This window comes from Terrapene carolina, unplaced genomic scaffold, assembly GCF_002925995.2.
Source record: "Terrapene carolina triunguis isolate 2854851 unplaced genomic scaffold, T_m_triunguis-2.0 Scaffold42, whole genome shotgun sequence".
NCBI classification, from domain to species: domain Eukaryota; kingdom Metazoa; phylum Chordata; order Testudines; family Emydidae; genus Terrapene; species Terrapene triunguis.
Genome location: NW_020664393.1, coordinates 50889334 through 50913380, shown reverse-complemented (window position 1 = coordinate 50913380; position 24047 = coordinate 50889334). Strand labels below are relative to the sequence as shown.

General features: G+C 40.8%; 1 protein-coding gene across 4 annotated transcripts in view; it reads left to right on the top strand.

Moving 5' to 3' along the window:
- MYT1L (myelin transcription factor 1 like) overlaps positions 1–24047 on the top strand; it is a 155793-nt gene that overhangs the window by 114371 nt on the left and 17375 nt on the right. For all 4 annotated transcript variants that reach the window (XM_024215781.1, XM_024215782.1, XM_024215780.1 and 1 more), the window contains exons 15-17: positions 776–838; positions 12064–12147; positions 13753–13974. In XM_024215781.1, the coding sequence (XP_024071549.1) occupies positions 776–838; positions 12064–12147; positions 13753–13974 (369 nt within the window). The remainder of the gene's footprint in view (positions 1–775; positions 839–12063; positions 12148–13752; positions 13975–24047) is intronic.

The following is a 24047-nucleotide window of genomic DNA, read 5'->3' as shown; positions in this document are numbered from 1 at the left end:
CACTTGTTGTAGTTAATACATCTTAGCTCTTATGAGATCAAGTTCAGAAGTTCAGATACACGCTGTTTATTTTAATTAAGCTTTCTAATTTAATTTATTCTGTAGTGTGCATGCCTGTCACCTCTGTGTAGAACCTTTTTCTATATTCCTTAAAATATTGTATAATCATTAGAAATTCTACAGGACATGATTACATTAATGGCTCTTTTGTCCAGTTTGTTTGTTAGTTAGGTTGCAATTTGACCACAAGAGGGCAGTATTCCTTTTCCCCATGCCTGCATTCCTGGCCTTTCTCAGCGGCTTTTCCTCTAGTAAAAAAAGGGATCAGGTTGTATGAGTCTGCGTAGGGTGGGCTACAGCAATAACCATACTTGGTAGCAGGATGCCCAACATGTAAAGTTATCCTTATTTTAGTAAATGGCAATACAGCATAGGCCTGATCTGTTTCCATAGGTGAGGTGGCTGTGGTGAGGTGACATCTGGCTGGTGCTAATTAGCTGCGGAAATCCCTTGCTCATCTTCTAATGCCAGTGTCGGCCAGATGCTGTCTGAGTGGGAGGTGGCCTGGAAGCAAAGTGTAAAGAGAGCTTTTCCACCCCCTGCTTTGGGATTAAGCTCTGAGGAGGCAGAGCCAAAGAAGCCCGCAGGGCTCTCCCTGGCTGGCACCTGTGGAAATGACATCCCAAGCAGGGAGTTTTTGGTGGGCAGTTAATGTCTGGGTTTTATTTCTTCCAAGTAAATTACTCCATTTAATATTTTTTTAAATTTATTTTAGGTGTCCGACCCCTGGTTGCGATGGCTCTGGGCACATTACTGGGAATTATGCTTCACATCGAAGGTATGTAAAGAGATTTTTTTGGTCTTTAAGTCGTGTATGTTTCAACTGGATTACAAAATGGGAAAGGGACCTGTGGTGCGGGGGGGGGGGGTTTAGAGGAATCTGTCACCTGTGCCTTATTAAACTCTTATTATCATTTGCATCAGGTGCTGAGGGAAATGCTGCATTTATTGATCAAGGTAACAATAGTATCTTCCCATTCCCAGAAGAGGAGATACTATGGTAGTATAGTAACTAGGGAGTGGTAGATGCTGAGTAGTTACTGACACCTCCATTATGTGTATGAAACACAGTAAGGTGAGAAAAGCTGCTTTATATTTAGTAACAGGAACGTACCCTATGATGTCTGGCCCAGAGTTAGTAGTATAGCCAATTCTTGCTCCTATTAAAGTTAATGCTATTGGGCCTGATTATCTGCTCACGTAGGTGCAAACCAGCAGGAACTCTGTTGAAGCCAGTAGAGATACAGCAGTGTAAAACTGGTGTAAGTGAGAAAAGTAGTTTAAAACCAAAACATCAGTGAAACACAGACATGAAGGAATCTGCCACACCATTGGGTTCAGGACAAATGACAACTAAATCACAATAATGATTAAATTCCCTTTAAAAAACATTTAATTTCAAAAATAAAGATTACCTTAAAAAAGACAAGGTGTAAAAAGTTTAAAATCACCTAAGTGAGTTAGGAACCTATATCACATTTTCAAAAGTGACTGAGGGCCAGATTTTAAAGGTGTGTGGGCACCTAATAATGCAGATAAGTGCCTTGTAGGATATAAAAGTCTAGTTGCTTTTTTAAAAATTCCACTAGGGAGCTAGCTGCATCTTTCGGCGCCTAAGTACATTTAAAAATCTGGCTTTTAGGCATTTAGGCTCTAAATCTCATTGAAAGTCAATAAGAAAGCTCTGATCTGCACTAGGCATTTACATTGGTATAGCTACATCTCTCAAGGGTGTGAAAAATCCACACCCTTGAGAGACGTAGTTAAACTGCCCTAACCCCTGGTATAGACAGAATTATTCTGTCGACCTAGCTACCACCTTTCAGGGCCGTGGATTACCAACACCAGGGTAGTAGTGACTACACTGAAGCACTACAGCAGCACAGCTGCAATGGTGCCACTGTGCCGCTGTAGCGTTTTAAGTGTACACAAACCCTTAGGCGCCTATGTGTCTGTCACTTTTGATAATGGGTCTTAGGTGCCTGTGTCACTTAGGTGCTGTAAAAATGTACTCTATTATTTGCCTTTTGATTTTAAATGAAAAAGCAAAACAATCTAAATGTACAGGAGCGTTTTTTAAAGATCATGAACAGCAGGTTGGAAGACTAACTCTGCTGGGTAAGGGAGTTGCATCAGATGTTTTTTTAATGTTTCATTAGCACAGATAACCTAAATCGGAGGCAGGGGAATGAAGATCAGTAAAGGAGCGCAAATCATATAGAACTAAATTACGGGAAGGGTACATTGCAGTTGACACTGTTGTAATGTACACACAACAGTAAACACCAAAGAGCTCTTAAATTCAGATTACTATGAAGATTGGCATTAAGGTGCTCTGCCAAATCAATTGCCCCCAAACTTCCTGAATCTGCTAATGCAATTTGAAGGTTCTTTTGCATTATGGTACAAGTGAGAGCAATTGTCTTGTGGCCAGTCTCAGAAGTCATCTAGTCAGTTTGAGAAAAAAGGAAGGAATTAATAACATTGAATAAAATTCACGGGACTATGAAGAGGTTGTGGGGGAAGAGAATATACCTCAAACCACACAAAAGGCACAAGGCAACTCTGCCTCACTTCTGTGTCTTAATCCAGCCCTGGAAATAAGGACTAAGATCCCTGTGTTAATTCTGTTCGAGTGTTTGTGGCCTTTGGTCTGCATAAATTTGAATCCAGTAGCCATACCCCACCACCAAGCCCCTTTCCACAATGGGCTATTGTGAGCTGATGTGTAGCTCAATTCTGTGCAGAGCGTGTGCATTGTTGTATTAATTTAGAGGGAATAAAGAGTTAAAGGTGTTAATATAACCCATTCAGTGTCCAACATTAAACAAGATTCAGGGTTTGGCATAGAGCAGTGGTTCTCAACCTTTCCAGACTACTGTGCCCCTTTCAGGAGTCTGATTTGTCTTACATACCCCAAGTTTCACCAGACTTAAAAACCACTTGCTTACAAAATCAGACATAAAAATATAAAAGTGTCACAGCATGTTATTACTCAAAAATTGCTTACTTTCTCATTTTATCTGTATGAAATTTTAGTTTGTACTGACTTCGCTAGTGCTTTTTATGTATTCTGTTGTAGAAGTAGGCAAATATATGGATAAGTTGATGTACCTCCTAGAAGACCTCTGAGTACCCCTAGGGGTACGTGTACCCCTGACTGAGAGCCACTGGTATAGAGACCTCAGCCTACTTAGTGCAAATGTAATGCCAAGAGATCCTGGTTGTTGGCGGGCGGAATCTAACTGGGGACCTTTGTAGCTTAGTGCACAAGCCTCTACCATGTGAGCTAAAAGCCAACTGCCTGTTAGCTCAGGCTGTAGCGCAGACTCATTTTATCTCCCTCTTTAAGTGGTCTCGGTGCCACTAGATGGGACAGAACACCACACCCAGGAGGTGTGTGGGTTACACAAACACATAATTAAAAATCTTTTTAATCTTTAATTAAAGATACAGACAAAAATGAAAAACAGCTAAAGCATCTAAAATGTAAAGTATTAAATAAGGCTTTCATTTTAACAACATCCTTGTTCCCTTTCTCTTTAGCTGGAAAGAGTTTTTAGAAGGAAAACCTCCTTTGTTTAACAGTCTTTTAGGAGATAGTCTTTTATCAGAGATAGAGGCAACTGTCCTTTTGAAGAAAATAGACGTTAGTTCCAATGGGCTAGAGCTGTTGTTATTGTTGTTAAAGTCCGATCCTGTTTCCTTTAAGACAAAATAAGACAAACACACAAAAGGAGAAAGAAAAGAACAGCAAAGATAGAAAATGCAGTGTCTGTCTCTGGTGTTGACTCTCACTTGCAACCTCACTGTGGAAAAACACAGGCGCAGCACATGGCCTATCAGCCACTCCAAGACCTGGCAAACTTGTACCAGCATTGGGCTGTTTGGGGCACTGCATTTAGTTATCTTCTCTGGTCACAGGCCAGGAGCAATATATGTAGTTGTGGCCAGCTAAGCCAGACATTTATTAGAAGGAAAAAGGAGAGAGATAGGGAAAAAAAGAAATAAGGTAGGGAAGGAAAAGGACACATATAGGGAGGGGGAGTACCAAGTCTCACATCCAAGGTGGTATTTGGGATGTAGCCAAAGCCGGTGGATATAGCGATGTCATCTGGTTTACTCTCTCTGGCCCAGTCTGGTCAAGATATAATTCAGGATTAGGAGGAAGAAGGTCTGGGGTCCCAGAAGATGGTGGAAGTGGCAGCTATAATGGTGAAGCTCACTCATTACCCTTCTCACGTTTTTCAGTCAGGCAGAATCGCAGTCTGTTGGTATTTTCCTCAAAGTCTTTTTTTTTAGGACCCCATAAGGAAGTGATGGGTGGAATAGTCCATCCTCTCATTATTTTGCCCCTGAATTAGGCCTATTTTCCAATTCACTGATTTTGGTTCACTGATTTCTTGTTCCACGCTTTTCTTGTGTATCAAGCATGATCTCAACCTGGTTCTTGAGTTATATCAGTAGACCTTTTTTTTTTTTTAACTAATTCAATCTTTCTGTCTCCCTTTAGTACCTTTTCCCATCAACATTTGTTGCTATAGGTTATAGTGACACTTTATAAACTTTCACTCACTTTTCACAACTGAGTTCACAATAATGGTAAATGTGTAGGCCCAGTTATTACAACAGCAGTCATCCTGTGTGCCTGTTCTACTGCCCCCCCTCCTGCCCTTCCTCATTAAATCACTGTGATTCTACTGAATGTAGGCCATTAGCAGCCCTCAAGCCCTGACTGAACATCGCCAATAGTGAAGAATATTGGCATTGTTTAGGAAATCGCATAAGTGAGAAAAAAGCGTACAGGTGTGGGCCTGTAACAGCGCAGTGTCCCTGTGCCCTAGCCGGTCTAGGCAACTCTGTTTGCAGCATGGTAAACACACGGTGAGTTGCACAAGGCCACACACCATCCATCAGTAATAAATCTAGGAATAGAGCTGTCTAGGTGGCATAGTCCTACCCTGACCTCCCTGGCATGCAGAGGAATGTGCAGGCTGCACAATCCACTGAGATGGGGCAGCCTGTTCCCCTATCTGCACTGAACCAGCCCTGGTGAACAGTGCAGAGGAAGGGCTGAGGCTACAGCCCACCATAAACTCCCTGCCCAGTTTAACAAGGACTGGACAGTCAAAGTCCTGGGCCGAGGCTGGGGTGTTAATGATTCTGGTCTACTTTTTTAAGGGTCACTACTGTTCTGGTTTGGGGATAGAACCATTCCAGTTTTCTGCTACCAGCAGGCAGCCATCTGCTCTTTGAAGAAATAGAAGAGGGTTAACTGGCAAATGGTCTGGCTAGATAAAATGCAATCCATTTACCAGACAAGCTGCTGTGCATTCAGCATCCCACTCAGCCTGGACCAATCTGCCCCCATTTTAGTGCTTTCATACCTGCTGCCTCTGGGTCTTGAAACTACTTCCCTTTCCTTGCGCTTCCAACAGCCACTTTCACTTAAATCTCTCCTTTAAACACACTTCTTCAGTGTTTACATTTGGCTTACAATTGGACACATTTACAAGAGTCCTGGGATTAATCTGGAATTTTATGCTAAGTGTGGGAGGTAATCCAATACTTTATGGTGTACCTGGAGGGAAGGAAAAAGGTGCTTTACAGTGCTACTGGGATTTATCCAGTGCTTTGTGTTTCTGACCTGTTCTGTTTTCCTAATTTGGATTGGATAGGTGCATTTGACAATATTTTCCTTCGTTTTTGTAGAGTCCCAGCACCCAAAGGGACTCAAAAAATAATATACTGTAATATAATTACTTGATCTGGAATTTGTCCAGTCATTAGGATTAAAACGCCTACTCTTGAAAAGTACCATGGGGTCTTCAGTGACTACCAGGCTCCAGGATCTTGGTTTTGCATCTTGTGGAAGAAAGTACTACCAGCATCATATCCTGAGCACCAGGCTGGAGTGCTGGCATTGAACTCAGAGGGAGACATCCTATCTACTTTGAGTCTCCATTTCCCACAACAACCTCGCTTTTCATTGGAGGTTTCTCATCTACATACCAAGCTAGCTCATCATTGCTTCATTTTTGAGATCACAGCTTATGAGATGCCCAAGACGAATACTACTGACTAGTGAAAGTATATTGATGAAAAAATTAATGAACTGATAACCTGTAAGAATTGTTATATATCGTGGACTTTCAATATGTCTATAACCAGTATTTCTAATTCTATCCTTGAAAATTAGCACTACTTTCTTCCTGTTTAAATCTCATTAAGTAACACTTCTCTTTAGACTATACTTGATAAAATGATTTAAAACCCTATTTGTACAAGAACATTTCAATGACATACTGCTGTCTTAACTGACTGCCAAAATGTCTGACAAGGTAGGTGAAGTAGAATCTTTTATTGGACCAACTTCTATAGTGAGAGAGACAAGCTTTTGAGGTTACACAGGTCTGGGTATCATTTGTATTGCAGATAGCTGCTGTATAACAAATTCTAGTATTTGAAGACGAATGTAGCTCTGGTTTAACCCTGTGCAACTCCATTTTAGTCAATGAAGCCATTCAGTGCCCTTGAAGATGTTGAAGTTACACCTGCATACATCAGGGCTAAATTTGGCCTGTCGTCCTGTGTTTTATTTTATGAGGAATTAGTTTGACATGAAAAAATGAAATAAATACGTATACTCTGTAATAGCTTTTGGTTGTAATAGGATAAAAAATTAAAGCAAAGGTTCATATTTGTCACGTGTTTTCTTAATGAATCTCCTCTCAAAGGAAAAATAAATAAATCATAAACCCAGAATTATGTATTTAAAAGGTACTAAAGGACCTGAAAGGTCTTCGAATTTGCTAATATATCATAGTGCCAAAAAAGGCATTGAATCATGAACAAGGCATAAATGGTTCATTCTGTTTTTGTGAGGAAAGCTACACAAAAATTTCACAAGCCCACTCAGCTGTATATCTAGTATAAAGTATTTTGCTTTCCTAGGCAATTCTTCTAACAGTCTAGCTTTCAGATACAACAAGAGACAGGATTTGTCACACACATGATCAGCATCAGTATCATTAATGGGTTACTTCTTCCACACAAATTGGAACATTCAGAACTTTTCTTGAAAAGGAAAATAGTAGTCTCTCTTCAGCAAGCAGAAGTCAAGGAGTAGGAAGAACTTGACATATGTTTGTATAGTGCTCAGCAAAATGGGGTCACCATTAGCATGGATGCTACTGTAGTACACATAGTAAATAATAACACCATATAACCGGCAACCTAGATAATTCTGAAAAAACAAATTGAACTAAACCCGAACTTCTGGCAAAATTCTGCTCTCAGCTAGAATTGTAGTAAAGGCAGAATTACTCCACTCAGGTCAGTGGAGTAACTCTAGCTTTATACCAAAGAGCAGAATTTGGCCCTTCATTGGCATCTGGAATTGATGAGAATTATGACGACATTCTTGATACCTGCTGTTAGAGCTAGTAGAAAAATTCTTGTTGAAATATATGGGGGGAGGGCAGGGAAGTGACTGGAAAGTAGCTTTTTAACTAATTGCAAACTTTTACAAAAAAATCAGATTTTTGTCAGTAATTTTTCTTTCTTTATTTTTTAGAAAATTCTGGCTCCATTGAAGACAGTAGCAAAACTCCCATTGACTTCAATGGAGCCCATAACCTTTTAAGGATATCTAATTGAAAATAGAATTTCCATTCCATGGGAAACTCAGGAATTTCCAGACTGCATCAGACCCATTGTCTGTCTAATCCAGTGTCCTGTTTCTGACAGTGGCCAGCACCAGATGCTGCAGAGAAAGGTGTAAGAACCCCACAGTAGCAGATGTGGGATAATCTGCCTTCCCATTAGTTCATCCTGCCCTCTAATGGTTGGAGGTTGGCTAAGCCCTGAAGCATGAAGTTTAATATCACATTCAGTATTTTTGTTATCATTAATTATGAATGTGCTGGATATTTGTGATATCAATATAAATATCCAATCTCTTTTTTTAATCTTGTTAAGTTCTTGGCCTCAACTAATACCAGTGGCAATGAGTTCCACAGTTTAATCACACGTGTGAAAAAGTATTTCCTTTTATCAGTTTAGAATTTCTCACCTTTTAATTTAATTGTATGTCCTCTCCTTCTTGTGTTATGAGGCCGGGAGAACAGAAATTCCCAATCTACCTTCTTTAGATCATTCAGTATTTTGTATACTATTTTCATGTCCCCTTTTACTCGTCTTCTTTCTAAAGTAAATTCCTCTTCAGCGGAGTGTGTTTCCAGGCCAGTGAGCATTTTTGTCACCCTTCTGTAAACCTCCTTTAGTTCTGCAGTATCATTTTTGAGATGTCAGGGAGCCCATCCTTCCCTTGGGAATCTTCGGGGACCATTTTTGTTCAGATAGGCAGGGTCCTCCCTCTTCTGCCTCATCTGGCTCCTGTAGCAGCCTCCCTCATCTCAAACTGGTGAAAAATGGCTGAAAATAGAGCAAAAATAGCAGCTTCTGATTTTAATAACCTTCCTGTCTCCTCTGTCAGGTGATTCCCAGGTCAGCCTTAACAGGTGACCACAGAGTCCTACCAGATGACTTTCTTGCTAGGTGATCTCTCTCCTGCTAAACCAAGTCTCCTTTGGAGTCTATTTTTTTTATGTGGAGTCATTACATTTCAGTTATCAGGCACTTAAGACTTTTGTTAACCTTTTGCCACCCACTGTTGGAATTTCAGTCCAATGTGGAAGCAAGCAGACAATAGACAAGCTAATGTAATGCATGTTCAAAATGGAGTTTGCAACTTGGTAAAGATATGTACAGCGGGCTCATAATCTCACACAGAATTCAGATTCTCCCAATTCATCACATAAAGGCTGTATTTCTCCAACATTCTTGGCAGTGAAGACTGATGCAAAAAAATTAGGGCTGTAAATCACAGTTAACTCAAGCGATTAATGCAAAACAAATGAACTTAATTAAAAAAAATAGTCACAATTAATCGCAGTTTTAAGTGCACTGTTAAACAACAATAGAATACCAATTTAAATGTATTATAAATATTTTGGATGTTTTTCTATATTTTCAAATATATTGATTTCAATTAAAACACAGGATACAAAGTATACAGTGCTCACTTTAGATTATTATTTTTCATTACAAATATTTGCACCGTAAAAAACAGAATAAATATTATTTTTCAATTCACCTCACACCAGTACTGTAGTGCAATCTCTTTATTGTGAAAGTGCAATTTACAAATGTAGGATTATTATTTTTTCTCATAGCTGCACTCAAAAACAAAACAATGTAAAACTTTAAAACCTACAAGTCCACTCAGTCTACTTCTTGTTCAGCTAACTGCTAAGACAAATAAGTTTATTTACATGTGCGGAAGATAATGCTGCCCGCTTCTTATTTACAATGAGAACAGGCATTTGCATGGCACTCTTGTAGCTGGCGTTGCAAGGTAATTACATGACAGATATTCTAAACATTCATATGCCCCCTTCGTGTTTCGACTTGTAGATGGCACTATCTTTATAGTAATATCCATATCTTCCTTAACTACCCCTTTAACTCCTTGTGACCAATTCTTTTTCTGTCTTCCTGTTGCTTAGACAGACCCATATTAATGTAGAACTGAACCATTTTGATTCTGTTCGACAACCCCAACATTTTCAATTTGGGTTGACCCGATCCCCAATTATTTTTTTTAATTTGATATTCCCAAGAGGAATATCCCCAAAAAAGTCAACAAAATCAACAGATTCCAATGGGAAACCACATTTTCTCTCAAAAGATTTTGATGGAAAATTCCCAACCAGCTCTAATTTTAAGCAACACACTACCCACCAACAGACAGATAATGAGATAATGTTGTGTTTTCACCATGGTAGCAAGATGTCTAAACTTTGAGATCTACTCATGAAAAGTGCTATTTAAGAGCTAGAATTAGTATTATATAGGAGTAATTTAAAGAACAACAAACTAGATAAATGTTTAAACATGTCCTAAGCTTGTTAAAATTATCTCCTAAATATCTGCCTAAATAATTCATACATATTAGAGTTGTAGTGTCAGTAGTTGGTGCGTCATATCCGTGGGACAGAGAAAATAGTGAGATTGTTGACAGTGAGGAGAACTGGGTTAGCGGGGACAAAAGGTGAGGAATTCCAGGGGGCAGCCAGGACATCCAGAAGAGATTTCATGTATAGAAATGGATTTAAAAGAATCACCTGTAACAGAAGTTTAGAGAGAGGGTGATGATTTCCACATAAAGAACAAGCAGCTAACAGCTGATCGATGAGTTACTAAATATAGGTAATGTACTGATTTTATGTGCAACTGTGTTGAACTCTAGTGGCTGGCCACAGTGTGAATAAGGGACCTACTACTAGTGTTAGACAAGGGAGATTTCCTTCAACTCATGCTAGAGGCCTCTGTCCTTGCAGCTGAAGGGCCAATGTTCTAGTCCTAATTACCAAAGTCAGGTATCTGGGTGTATGCGTGTTGTGACGCTTGTAGTAATTATGTGAGTTGTCTGCAAGAAATGGATGCCTGACGAGTGCCCACTACCAATCTTTGAAGATCCCCTGGAAAACTGGGTATCCAAGAAATTTTTGGTAGTTGGTAAAAGTGGACGCAGAATATGTGAGGCCAGCAGTAAACAAAGCCATCTGAATCCTTCCTTGCCATCAGATGTCACTTAGGGCACAAACAAGGTTCCGTTGTCCCTGTCTATCCTGGGCCAGTCTTTGTATAGCTTATATGTTGTTTATTCCCATAAATTTTGCCTCCCTAAATACTGTTTGATGGAGGGATTCTTTAGGTCAGCCCCTTTTACATGTTCCTCCACCTGCCCAATGGCATGCCTGCCATGGCAGACACTCTGGCTTCATTCTTAACATATGTCCCAGATATTTCCATCTTCTTTTCTGGAGATAAAGAGTTGTTGAACTTTCTGACAAATCCTGGCATTTGTTATAAGTTCATTTCATTTAATACCTAGTATTTTCCTGAGGCACTTGCTTTTGAAGGCAATTAGACATCTATCTATGCCTCTGATGGATTTCCAGCTTCCACATCCATATGTGAAGGTGAAAATAATGTTTGAGTTAAAGATTAAGCATTGTTTTTTTCAGATGTACACATTTGTGTCACTGACACACATAGCAACTGGTAAAAGTAACTTTCCTTCAACTCTGACTGGTTAGCCCAATATGCCCAATTTTTTCAAACCTACTCAGTTGCTGAAAAGCTTGCGAAATAGTTTATCTAAACTATACCTTATATAGTAAAGAAGAACTCAGATTGGAAGGTCTTTTGATACAAGGTATATTTCTTTGCATCTTGTATAGTGCTGAATACATTTTCAATGCCTAATACAAAGTACTTTTACCTAGCTTGCTAGCTAGCTTTATTAGATTTTCCCTTGCTTACATTACTTATTTTTTTCCAGGAAGTCTTTGCACAACTTTGTAGTCTGTGAAATATTATTATCCATGATTTTTTAACAAATTCCTGAATGCAAGTTCCGCAGGAAAATTTTAGAAAATTTAACTGTCTTAATATATCCCCTAAAAGATCTTCTAACTCCCCCCCCCCTCCTTAAAAGATAGAGATCTTTTCTGCTTTTACTCCTTATTCTTATGTCCATCTCAAGCACGCACAGGACATGCTGTCTTTCTGTCCATAAAACACTGGATCCCACTCCTTCTGAAGCCTATCACTGCTTCTGCTGAGTCAGCTGGAGGGATCATTAGACAGAGATTTGGAAAGCTGCTTTTTCTCTCCTTAGGGGCTGTGTGTGTGGTGTGCAAAGTACTCCCAGTCCCAGCCTTCAGTCAGAATCTGAGATACTTGGCTCCCCCTTGTGGTTTTTTATTGCCAACTGTCTTTATTCTTTAAATCATCAGAGCTATAACTGTTGAAAACAAGACAGTAGTATCTAGCCTGTAGTATTTCATGTGCAAAGAATGTCCCTTTGTAGAGCCCTTATAAATTATAGTCAGGAATGAGGAATTACTTTTAAAAACTTGTTCTTTCACTCAGTCTCTCAGGTTGTCCACGAGCAAAGAAAAGTGGAATCAGGATAGCACAAAGCAAGGAAGACAAAGAAGACCAAGAGCCAATTAGGTAAGTACAAATCTAGTCAAATAACCTTTGTGTGTATTATGAGCGCAGGTATATCTACAGCCTGATTTTTTAAAATATGAACTTTATCATATTTGTCATAGTAATTCAAGAACAAAGATATGCTGAACTAAAGAGCACAGTTAGTTGTTTTAAAATCAATGGAACAGTCGTATCTGGTTTGCTTAAAACAAATTCAATTGCTAGTAAAGGCTGAATCCTCCACTGATATAAATCCACTGAGTTCAGTGACTTGATTTCAGGTCAAGAGCCGTGCTTATTTACACCAGCTGAGGATCTGATCTCTTGTATTTGGAAAGTTTGAAAAACTGTATTTTTTAAAGTGAAAATAAAAAACTTCAAGTCCTTCACAGCCTTGTTCTATTAACACAGTGAATAAACATTATGGACAAGCTACATCTGACACACAAAGTATTTAAAGGGATTCAGAAGTCAACGGGAGTTGTGAATGATCACCTCTGAAAACCAGGCCAGTGATTTGGGTGCCTACAAATGGAAGCAAGTGCCTAACTTTAGGCACCCAAGTTTGAACATTTTGGCCCGTGTTTCTCCTTGTGAGATGTGGAATGACCTCCGCTCCCATTGACATCAGTCAGTGTGGAGGCTGCTCAGCACCTTTCAGGATCAGACCCCAAACATTGCAGCACTGTTTTAGTGTAGGATAACCAGACAATGAAACTGACTACTCTGACTCTCCAAGCTACACAAATTGTAAAATTTAATCAAGCAGCAACATGCTGAAAAGTACATTCAGTGTTTAATACTCTAAACTGCTCCTACTAGCACGGGTAACAACATTTGTTTCTTAAAAATAAATGGGGCCAAATATATATGGGGGGGAGATCTTGAGCAACAGTGAGCACCTGATGAGCACCCAAAACTTCTTTCCATTGATATCTCTGGCCCAATCCTGTGAGATTTAATAGCCTCTAGTAGCCAGTGAGTGGTGAGAGCACTTACCACATTTCACGATCTGCCCCCATAGGATCTGTGGGTGCTTATAATCTCTGAAGCTTTGGCCCATGATTTTTAATCTGACAATGTCCCTTTGAAGTACTAACTATGGCAAAGGTTTGATTGATATCTAAGTGTTTATAACATTCCCATAATTTTAAAGTAAGTCACCTTTAAATTTCATACGCATTCTTAAAATGCACATAAAACTATGCCAGGTGGGATTTTAAAAATTTAGAGTTTTTAAATTTCACTATTCATTCACTGAAGCTCAGTAAATATCACTTTGATCCCAATGTGCTGTTTACCATAATAGACACCTTCATTTCAAACATGTACCCTGATACTTTCTCTCCAATATGCAGTGTAAGTGGAAAGCCTGGGACTTTGCCATTGATTAGCATGGTTATTTTTTATCAGCTTGAGAGCTGCAAATCTTTTTCTGATTAACAGAGTTCTTCTAGCTTCACATGTTTGAGTATTCCATTGGGGTATCTTTGGTGATTTTTTTTAAGTCCATAGAGCATGATTGTTCTTTTCTTTTCATGTCAGGTTTATTTTGACTTTGTTGTAGAGGCTACCAGGTATATGATGGCAAGACAATAAAGTTTATCTCATCTATCTGCTATCCAGATGTCCAGTTCCTGGTTGTGATGGTCAGGGTCATATAACTGGAAAGTATGCATCCCATCGCAGTGCATCAGGGTGCCCTCTAGCTGCCAAAAGGCAAAAAGATGGGTACTTAAATGGCTCACAGTTCTCTTGGAAGTCAGTGAAGACGGAAGGTATGTCATGTCCAACTCCAGGATGTGATGGCTCGGGACATGTCAGTGGTAGTTTTCTTACTCATCGTAGGTGAGTAACTACAGTTTATATTTTCCCCTCAAAAATACTCCTTAAGTAAGATAACCCTGATTTGCAGTACAACCTCTTGCCATGGCATGTTTCTGTTTTAATTTATTTTGTCTTTTTTTACTCTGTGGGAAGCCACCTTTCTAGTGATTTAAACAGGGATTCAAGATTCCTGAGTTCTGTTTTTAGCTATAAGGTCTTTCAGGAGGAGATCATGATTCCTTTTGTGTATTGAAGGAACTTCCAAAAATAAATGTTAAATTATAAAAACTCCAAATCTGCCACTGCCTTGCTGTGTGACTTATTTAGTTACTTAGGCCTACCTTTGCAAACTTGGGTGCCCAAAGTTAGGCACCTAAATTCATCTGTATAAGCAGCCTGATTTGCAGAGGGGTTGAGCACCTGCAGCTCCCATTGACTTCAGGAAGAGACAAATACTCAGCACCTCTGTAATATCAGGGTACTTATATAGTTGTCTGTGTATGGACTGAGATGCCTAACAAAAGGTTGGCCTTACCCTCTCTGTGTTTCAGTTTACCCTTCTGTGAAATGGTATGTTTACCTGCCTCATGGAGGTGCTGTTGTCACATTCTGGGATGCAATCCCAGACCAGTGAGGGCACATGAAGTAAACTTTTGTTTAGCAAAATGTAAATAGGTCACTGTGGTGTGTTTTTACAATTTGATTCTTGAACAAGTTGGCAGAGTCCCTAGAGCCCACAAATCTGGTGTGAAAGGATTTTGCTACAGAGCTTAATTTTAAACAGCATTCCACTCCGACAATGTCAGCACTATGGATTGGTGTAGACTAGCTTGAGAGAGACCTGGACTCAGGAGCGGCTTAGCTTCTCTAGTACATTATAAGAGAGGTGCATCCAAAGACGCTATTTTAAGGGCTCTTGGGTCCTTTCCCTTTTCTGTGTTCAGCACCTCAATTTCATTGTGGCTGTCTTGTTCTAAATACTGTACATTAAATCAGAATTCACCCATTTGAAACATGTATGGGTAAAAATCCCTTTAAGAGGGAGGAGGTTATCTAAGCTGTTTACAGTCTATCAGAGTTGAGCAAATTATATGTGTTGGAGAAAAACACAGTTCTCACTCTTTGTATTTTCGTCTTTGGAAAGCAAGATATTTGAAAAATATGTGCTTACCTGACATTAGTCTTGTAAGCTAATGCTCATGCCCATTATAAAATATTGCTAAACACAGACGGAAAATAATTAGCCCTGAATAATATACCCTGTAATGTCTTTGAGAACAGTGGAGTTCCACAGGGCATAAGTCAGGCAGAGCTTGGCTCATGGAATGAAATCCGGCATCTTCCTGTCCTGTCACAGAAGGCTCCACATGATTTAGAAGTACAATGGGGGATTCATCACAGTAGTACTGGGCAAACTGACAGAACAGCTGGGGAATGACTAGTTGATCTGTGAACTGTGTGGCTTCAACATAAGAATGGCCATACTGGGTGAGACCAAAGCTCCATCCAGCCCAGTATCCTGTCTACCGACAGTGGCCAATGCCAGGTGTTTCAGAGGGAGTGAACCTAACAGGTAATGATCAAGTGATCTCTCTCCTGCCATCCATCTCCATCCTCTGACAAACAGAGACTAGGGACACCATTCCTTACCCATCGTGGCTAATAGCCATTAATGGACTTAACCTCCATGAATTTATCTAGTTCTCTTTTAAACCCTGTTATAGTCCTAGCCTTCACAACCTCCTCAGGCAAGGAGTTCCACAGGTTGACTGTGTACTGTGTGAAGAAGAACTTCCTTTTATTTGTTTTAAACCTGCTGCCCATTCATTTCATTTGGTGGCCCCTAGTTCTTATATTATGGGAACAAGTAAATAACTTTTCCTTATTCACTTTCTCCACACCACTCATGATTTTATATACCTCTATCATATCTCCCCTTAGTCTCCTCTTTTCCAAGCTGAAAAGTCCAAGCCTCTTTAATCTCTCCTCATATGGGACCTGTTCCAAACCCCTAATCATTTTAGTTACCCTTCTCTGAACCTTTTCTAATGCCAGTATATCTTTTATGAGAGGAGGAGACTACATCTGTACACAGTATTCAAGATGTGGGCGTACCATGGATTTATATAAGGGCAATAAGATATTCTCCATCTTATTCACTGGAAAGGAGCAGTGGTCATCATCCACTGTTTTCTCTCTGTGAAGGACAAGGGACTGGTCTTTATTAATTTATGAAACCTGAATGTGACAGGGTCCTGGGAAACGTTTATTGTCTAACTAATTTAGAATATGGACCATAAATACAGGTAGGGTTAGTTAATAACAGAGCTCTCAGGAAACGAGCAAGAAGTTAACAACAATGAATCCAAATAAGACACCTTGGTAAATAAGTGAAGAGGTTAAGGAACAAATATCTGAATTATTAGCTGTGAAGATGGTATTTGCAGGCCCTGGCAAAGTTACACAGCTGTTTTGCTAAGGCTGGGAACAGACAGATCAAAAGAACTGAAATGGTTAAAAGGTGACTCTCTAAAGGAGGGCAAGGCAGTTGTTCAGAGCAGCTCGTGAGGAGCAGACTGACACAGACAAATAGACAGGTCCTGTGGCATGGATCTGAAGCAACTGGGTCTTCCAAAGCTTCTAGGAGATGGTAAGCCTTGGGTGAAACAGATATACATATAGATTGCTAAGGTCCTTTGCCTCTTGTGTTATGCTTTGTTCCTGCTATTCAGATTAAACATTACTTTGGTTTGGAAAAGCTGTCTGACCACTGTATCATCTGGTACAGAGGCTTGTTTCAGCGATAGGATACATATTACCATTAGTAGTTCTGCAATTTCTTATTGCAGTTCCTTTAGTACTCCTGGGTGAATATCATCTGGTTCTGGTGACTTATTACTGTTTGTTCTGAAACTTCTTCCATTGATACATCAATGTGGGACCGTACTTAAAAGGACAGCTCTGATGAGGATATCTCCCCCAAATCCTCTGCAGTGAAGTATGATGCAAAGAATTCATTTAGCTTCTCTGCAGTTGTTTTATCTTCCTTGAGTGCTCCTCTAACACCTTGGTCACCTACTGGCCCCACTTCCTATTTGGCAGGGTTTCAACTTCTAATTTACTTTAAAAATATCTTACAGTTAGTTTTTGCATCTTTAGCAAGTTGCTTCTCAAATTCTTTCTTGGCCTGCCTTATTATACTTTTGCTCTTATCCTGCCAGAGTTTGTGCACCTTCCTATTATCCTCCCTAGGTTTTGACTTCCAAATTTTAAAGTATGCCTTTTTGCCTCTAACAGGCTCTATTGCACGCTGTTTAGCCATGGTTATTCTTTTGGTCATCTTATTGTCTTCTGATTTGGGGTATACATTTAGTCTGAGCCTCTATTACAGTATTTTTAAATAGTTCCCATGCTGCTTACAGACATTTAACCCTTGTGACAGCTCCTTTTAATTTCCATCTAACAAGCATCCTCATTCTTGTATAGGGCCCCTTTTTAAAGTTAAATGTTACTGTAGAGGGTTTTTCTGGTATTTGACCTCCTACAAGGATGTGAAATTGAATTACATTATGGTCACTATTACCAAGCAGTTCAGCTATCGTTACATCGTGGACCAGATCCTGTGCTTCACTTAGGACTAAATCAAGAATTGTGTTCCAGGACTAGCTGCTCCATGAAGCAGTCATTTTCAGTGTCTGAATATTTTATCTCTGCATTGCGTCCTGAGGTGACATGTACCCAGTTAATAAGGGGATTGCTGAAATCACCGAGTATTATTATGCTTTCTGCTTTTGTAACCTTTCTTAATATCTTTGGAATTTAACAGACACTGTCACCACCTGGTCAGGTGGTTAGGAATATATTCTTACTGCTATACTCTTTTTATTCAAGCATGGAATTTCTATTCATAGAGGTTCTATGGTACTATTTGTTTCATGTAAGATTTTTATGTTATTTGAGTCCATGCTTTCTTTCACATATAGTGCCACTTCCCCACCAGCGCAACCTACTCTATCATTCCTATATATTGTATACCCTGGTATTACCATATCCCATTGATTATTCTCATTCCACCATGTTTCTGTGATGCCTATTATATCAATAGCCTCATTTAATATCAGGCACTCAGTTCACCTATTTTAGCATTTAGACTTCTAGCATTTGTACAGAAGCACTTGTATATTTTGTCAATATTCAGGTGCTTGCCTTCAAGTGGTATACTTAAATGGGACTCTGTTTCATTTTATTGTTCCTCACTAGCACCTACCTATACTTTATCATCTTCTTTCCTATCCTTTTTACTAGGATATTGAGTTCCCCCTTTAAAAAATTCATCCCTAAAGGACATCTCCATCTGAACCGTGTACTCCTCTGCACCTGTTGGCTTTCCCCCGCTTTTAGTTTAAAAAATCCTCTACAACCTTTTTAGTTTTACATGGCAGCAATCTGGTTTAATTTTGGTTTATATAGAGCCCATCCCTTCTTTTAGACCACTCTTTCTCCCAAAGGTTCCCCATTTCCTAATAAACCTAATCCCTCCTCCCTACACCACCATCTCAACCACGCTTTGAGACCTTGCAGTTCCGCTTGTCTTTCTGGCCTTGAGTATGGAACTGGAAGCATTTCAAGAGAATCATAGAATCATAAGACTGGAAGGGACCTCGAGAGGTCATCTAGTCCAGTCCCCTGCACTCATGGCAGGACTAAGTATTATCTAGACCACTGATTCTCAAACTTTTGTATTGGTGACCCCTTTCACACAGCAAGCCTCTGAGTACAATCCCCCTTATAAATTTAAAATGCTTTAAAAAATATTTAGCACTATTATAAATACTGGAGGTGAAGCAGGGTTTGGGGTGGAGTCTGACAGCTCACGACCCCTCACATAATAATCTCGCGATCCCGTGAGGGGTCACGATCAGTTTGAGAACCCATGATCTAGACCATCCCTGACAGGAGTTTGTCTAACCTGCTCTTAGAAATATCCAATGACAGAGATTCCACAACCTCCCTAGGCAATTTATTCCAGTGATTAACTACCCTGACAGGAAGCTTTTCTAATGTCCAACCTAAACCACCTTTGCTGCAATTTAAGCCCATTGCTTCTTGTCCTATTCTCAGAGGTTAAGAAGAACAATTTTTCTCCCTCCTCCTTGTAACAATCTTTTATGTACTTGAAAACTGTTATCATGTCCCCTCTCAGTCAGGGGCGGCTCTAGCTTTTTTGCCGCCCCAAGCACAGCAGGCAGGCTGCCTTCAGCGGCATGCCTGCGGGAGGTCCCCAGTCCTACAGATTCGGCAGCATGCCTGTGGGAGGTCCCCGGTCCTACAGATTCGGCAGCATGCCTGTGGGAGGTCCCCGGTCCTACAGATTCGGCAGCATGCCTGCGGGAGGTCTGCCGGTCCTGCGGCTTCGGTGTACCCGCCGCCAAATTGCCGCCGAAGCCGCGGGACCAGCAGGCCTCCCGCTGGCAAGCCGCCGAAGGCTGCCTGACTGCCGCCCTCGCAGGGACCGGCAGGGCGCCCCCTGCAGCTTGCTGCCCCAGGAACGCACTTGGAGCGCTGGTGCCTGGAGCCGCTGCTGCTCTCAGTCTTCTCTTCTCCAGACTAAACAAACGCAGTGTTTTCAATCTTCCCTCATAGGTCATATTTTCTAGACCTTTAATCATTTTTGTTGCTCTTCTCTGGACTTTCTCCAATTTGTCCACATCTTTCCTGAAATGTGGTGCCCAGAACTGGACACAATACTCCAGTTGCGGACTAATCAACCCAGAGAAGAGTGGAAGAATTACTTCTCGTGTCTTGCTTACAACACTCCTGTTAATACATCCCAGAACGTTGTTTGCTTTTTTTGCAACAGTTTTCCCTTGTTGACTCATATTTAGCTTGTGATCCACTATAACCCCCAGATCCCTTTTCACAGTACTAGGCAGTCATTTCCCATTTTGTATGTGTGCAACTGATTGTTCGTTCCTAAGTGGAGTACTTTGCATTTGTCCTTATTGAATTTCATCCTATTTATTTTAGACCATTTTTTCCAGATCATTTTGAATTTTAATCCTGTCCTCCAAAGCACTTGCAATCCCTCTCATCTTGGTATCATCCACAAACATGCCATTATCTAAATCATTGAGGAAGATATTGAACAGAACCGGACCCAGAACTGATCCCTGAAAGACCCATTTGATATGCCCTTCCAGCTTGACTGTGAACCACTGATAACTACTCTCTGGGAATGGTTTTTCAGCCAGTTATGTACCCACTTTATAGTAGGTGTAGGAATGCTACCATAGAGATCCTGGACTTCAATCTCTTACGTAGCAACCTAAATTTGGCCTGCAGGACCTCTCTCCTCCCTTTCCCTATGTCACTGGTACCTGCATGTTCCATCATCACTGGCTCCTCCCCAGCACTACATAGAAGGCTATCTACATGCCTCAAGAGATCCGCTGCTTTCCTACCCAGCAGGCAATTCACTATGAAGCTCTCCCAGTCATCACAAACCCAACTATCTATATTTCTAATAATCAAATCCCCTACTATTATTGCCTGTCTCTTCTTAATAATTGCACCCGGAAGGGTATCCTCAGTGCAAGTGGATACCATGACATCATCTGGAAGGTGGGTCCTGACTATGGGATCATTTCCCTCCGCTCCAGCTTGATGCTTTCCTGTCTTGAGACTTTCATCTTCCTTAACAGCCCAGGGGCAGTCGGACAGTAGATAGGACATCTCTACTGTGTCCCTGAACGTTTATGTTCCTCCAGTGAAGCCACTCTTGCATCCACTGTCCCTGAGGGTTGTGAGTTGCATGCTCAAATGCACCGCCTGCCCATGATGATTCTCATTTATGTGAGAATAATGGCAACCTCAACCAAGGTAACCTTAATTACTTTGCACTGTACAGAAACGGTGATGTTCTTTACTACAGTGAACAAACCTGAGTTATGTATGTCTGTATAAAAGCCAACATAAGGTTTATAAGGCAGTAGAGCATTAAAAATGAGCTAAAACAGGATTACACACTAATCCCACTTGTAGTGGAAGACCTATGACTCAGAAGTGAATTATAAAGGCCGTATGTCTGATGTGAGTTGATATGTATTATTCTGTTGAAACCACTAAATAATCTGGTAAAATATTTCTATTGGTTGGGGTTGTTTTTAGAAAAGTCAGTGATTTTTGAGGCATTGAAGGTAAATTCTGCTTTAATTGTTTGAACACTGAAGCAGATTTTATTTAGGTTTTGTTCTCTCTCCTGAAGGACTGGAGGGAAGTAAATTCCTATACTCTCTCCTTAATCTGGCAGAAGTCCTGCCTCACTCCATCCTCCTCCTCGCTCTCCCTTTCTTTCTTCTTCTGGCGACCAATAACTCCTTCTATTTCCATAGTAGTTTCTCAGCTTCATTCTTCCTGATAATCTTATTTCTGCCCTTGGCCCACCCTCTCCACTTTAGCACACTACTGGCATTATGCTAATCCTTCCCTGTACCTGGGCTAACGTTCCATTGTGACCTGCCTTCCCCTGATTGTTTCCAACTTGGAGCAGCAGCTAGTAATCACCATTTGAGGAGGTGAATCACATCTGTAGTGCAGGCAGAAGTAAGTGGAGTGTTTACCAGCAGAGGGTGGGGTCTGCCTGCTTCCAAGATTCCCAACTCATTTCATTATATGATTGTAAACATTTCAACAAGATACACACATATGGTAGTTAAAATTAGAGCTGGGCCAGGGATCGAGACTTTTCTGTTGGCCCCATTATTTCCTGCAGAATTTAGGCTTGCTTTTTTTTTTTAATTAAATTTCTAGACCTTATGGGGACGGAGTTAATCTGATTTTGAGTGAATACACTGTTGTCTCATTTGTCTGGCTCCTCAGAGAGATAAAGGGAAATAGTAGGGCAAAGAAAAGTGTGAACTACCCCATTCATTATAATGTCACATGAACTCTGAACCCTAGCAATCCCAGGGACTAACAACAAGAATTTTCCTATAAACTGGGGACATATCAGTTAGAAGTGTCAGAGGAGGAGATAGACCTGGATATATTGGTTGATCACAGGATGACTATGAGCTGCCAATGTGATACAGCCGTGAAAAAGGCTAATGCAATCCTAGGATGCATCAGGCTAGGTATTTCCAGTAGAGACAGGGAAGTTTCATTATAAAAGGCACTGGTGAAACCTCATCTGGAATACTATGTGCAATTCTTGTCTCCCATGTTTAAGAAAGATGGATTCAAACTGGAACAGGTGCAGAGAAGGGCTGCTAGGATGATCTGAGGAATGGAAATGTACCTTATGAGACGAGATGCAAAGAGCTTGGCTTGTTGAGCCGAATCAAAAGAAGTCTGAGGGGAGATAGAATTGCTCTATATAAATACATCAGAGGGATACATACCAGGGAGGAAGAGGAGTCATTTAAGTTGAGCGCCATGGTGGACCCAAGAACAAGTGGATATAAATTAGCCTTCAACAAGTTTAGGCTTGAAATTAGACAAAGGTTTTCAACCACCAGAGAAGTGAAGTTCTGGAACAGCCTTCCTAGTGGAGCAGTGGGGGCAGAAAACCTGACTGGCTTCTAGACTGAGCTTGATAAGTTTATGGAGGGGGTGGTATGATGAGACTGCCTATAATGGCATGTAGCCAATCTGCGACTTCTAGCAGCAAATATCTCCAACATCCGGTTATGGGACACTAGATGGGGAGGGCTCTGAGTTATTACAAAGGATTCTTTCCCAGGTGTCTGGTTGGTGGGTCTTGCTCACATACTCAGGGTCTAACTGATCACCATATTTGGGTTGGGGGGGGTTGCCTTTCTCTGCAGTATGAGGCACGGGTCACTTGTATGTTTAAACTAGTTTAAATGGTGGATTCTCTGTATCTTGAAGTCTTTAAACCCTGATTTGAGGACTTCAGTAACTCAGCCAGAAGTTAGGGGTCTATTCCAGGAATGGATGGGTGAGGTACGGTGGCCTGCAATGTACAGGAGGTCAGACTAGATGATCATGATGATCCCTTTTGACCTTAGAGTCTACAAGTCTATGATCCAGTGTACAAGTCATCATGACACAGGTTCCCTCCCACCAGGGAGCTGTGGCCTCAGGCCCCAGGACAGGAATCAGTTGTTACTGCTGAGCCTCAGACTATCTGCATTTGTTTCTCCAAAGCCACTTCCTTCACCACTTCCTGGGATAATGTGTGGCCAACTAAAAAGTTTAACTCAGTCCCTTACGTTCTGTTCTCTTGGGATCTATCCATGACTTGCTCCCTAGGCAAGCTAAACTACTTCTCAGGCACAGGCTCGCCAGTCAAATACACAACAAAAGCCCAAAGAAAACAAAATTCTTCCCCCGGACTAATTTCTGAGGTCGCAGTTTCTCCACAGCAGGTCTGTGTCAATATCCTGCAAACTTCCCTGCCCTGTATCTTAAGTCCAGCCATGCTCTTTATAGGAAAAACAGCTCCGACTTCTTCCTAGTCTTTCCATGTGATGAGAAATCAGAGCTGCTTATATACATTAGCTCCTTTTCCCAGCATGCCGTGCTGTGGTAGTCCGCAATTCCCAGACTACAACTCCCAGCATGTCTCAACCCCGGCTAAAACCAGGGTCAAGATAGTGCTAGACCTGGTCTCTGTCTTAAAGGAGCAATATGCTCTGTTACCCAGAACTTTTAATTATTTCACTGTTGGTAACATCTTAATGGCACATCACAACACTGTGAGATAATATTTCTGTCACAAGAGGATGATTTTTGCATGGCAACACAAACATCGCTGCAGTGACAGCCCGGAAGACCCTGTGCTCTAGGATACTATCGCTTAATGCAGGAGGAACAGGCTGGCCACTTCCACATTTGGATTTCTGTGGGCTCTTCTTTATTGGCTTCACAAAATAAACACAATCATGGTTTATTGCTAGGAATCAGATTCCTCACCCTCGCTGAAAATTGGACTCTTCAGCCTGCCATAGACGTGGGGTAAAAGCTTAAATGGAGGGCTAAAAGAGAGTGGTTCAAGATAATTAAAATGGTACAGAACCCTAAAGTTTTATCCTGTCATCCTCCATTCCCTCTGTTGTGCCAGTGATGTATCT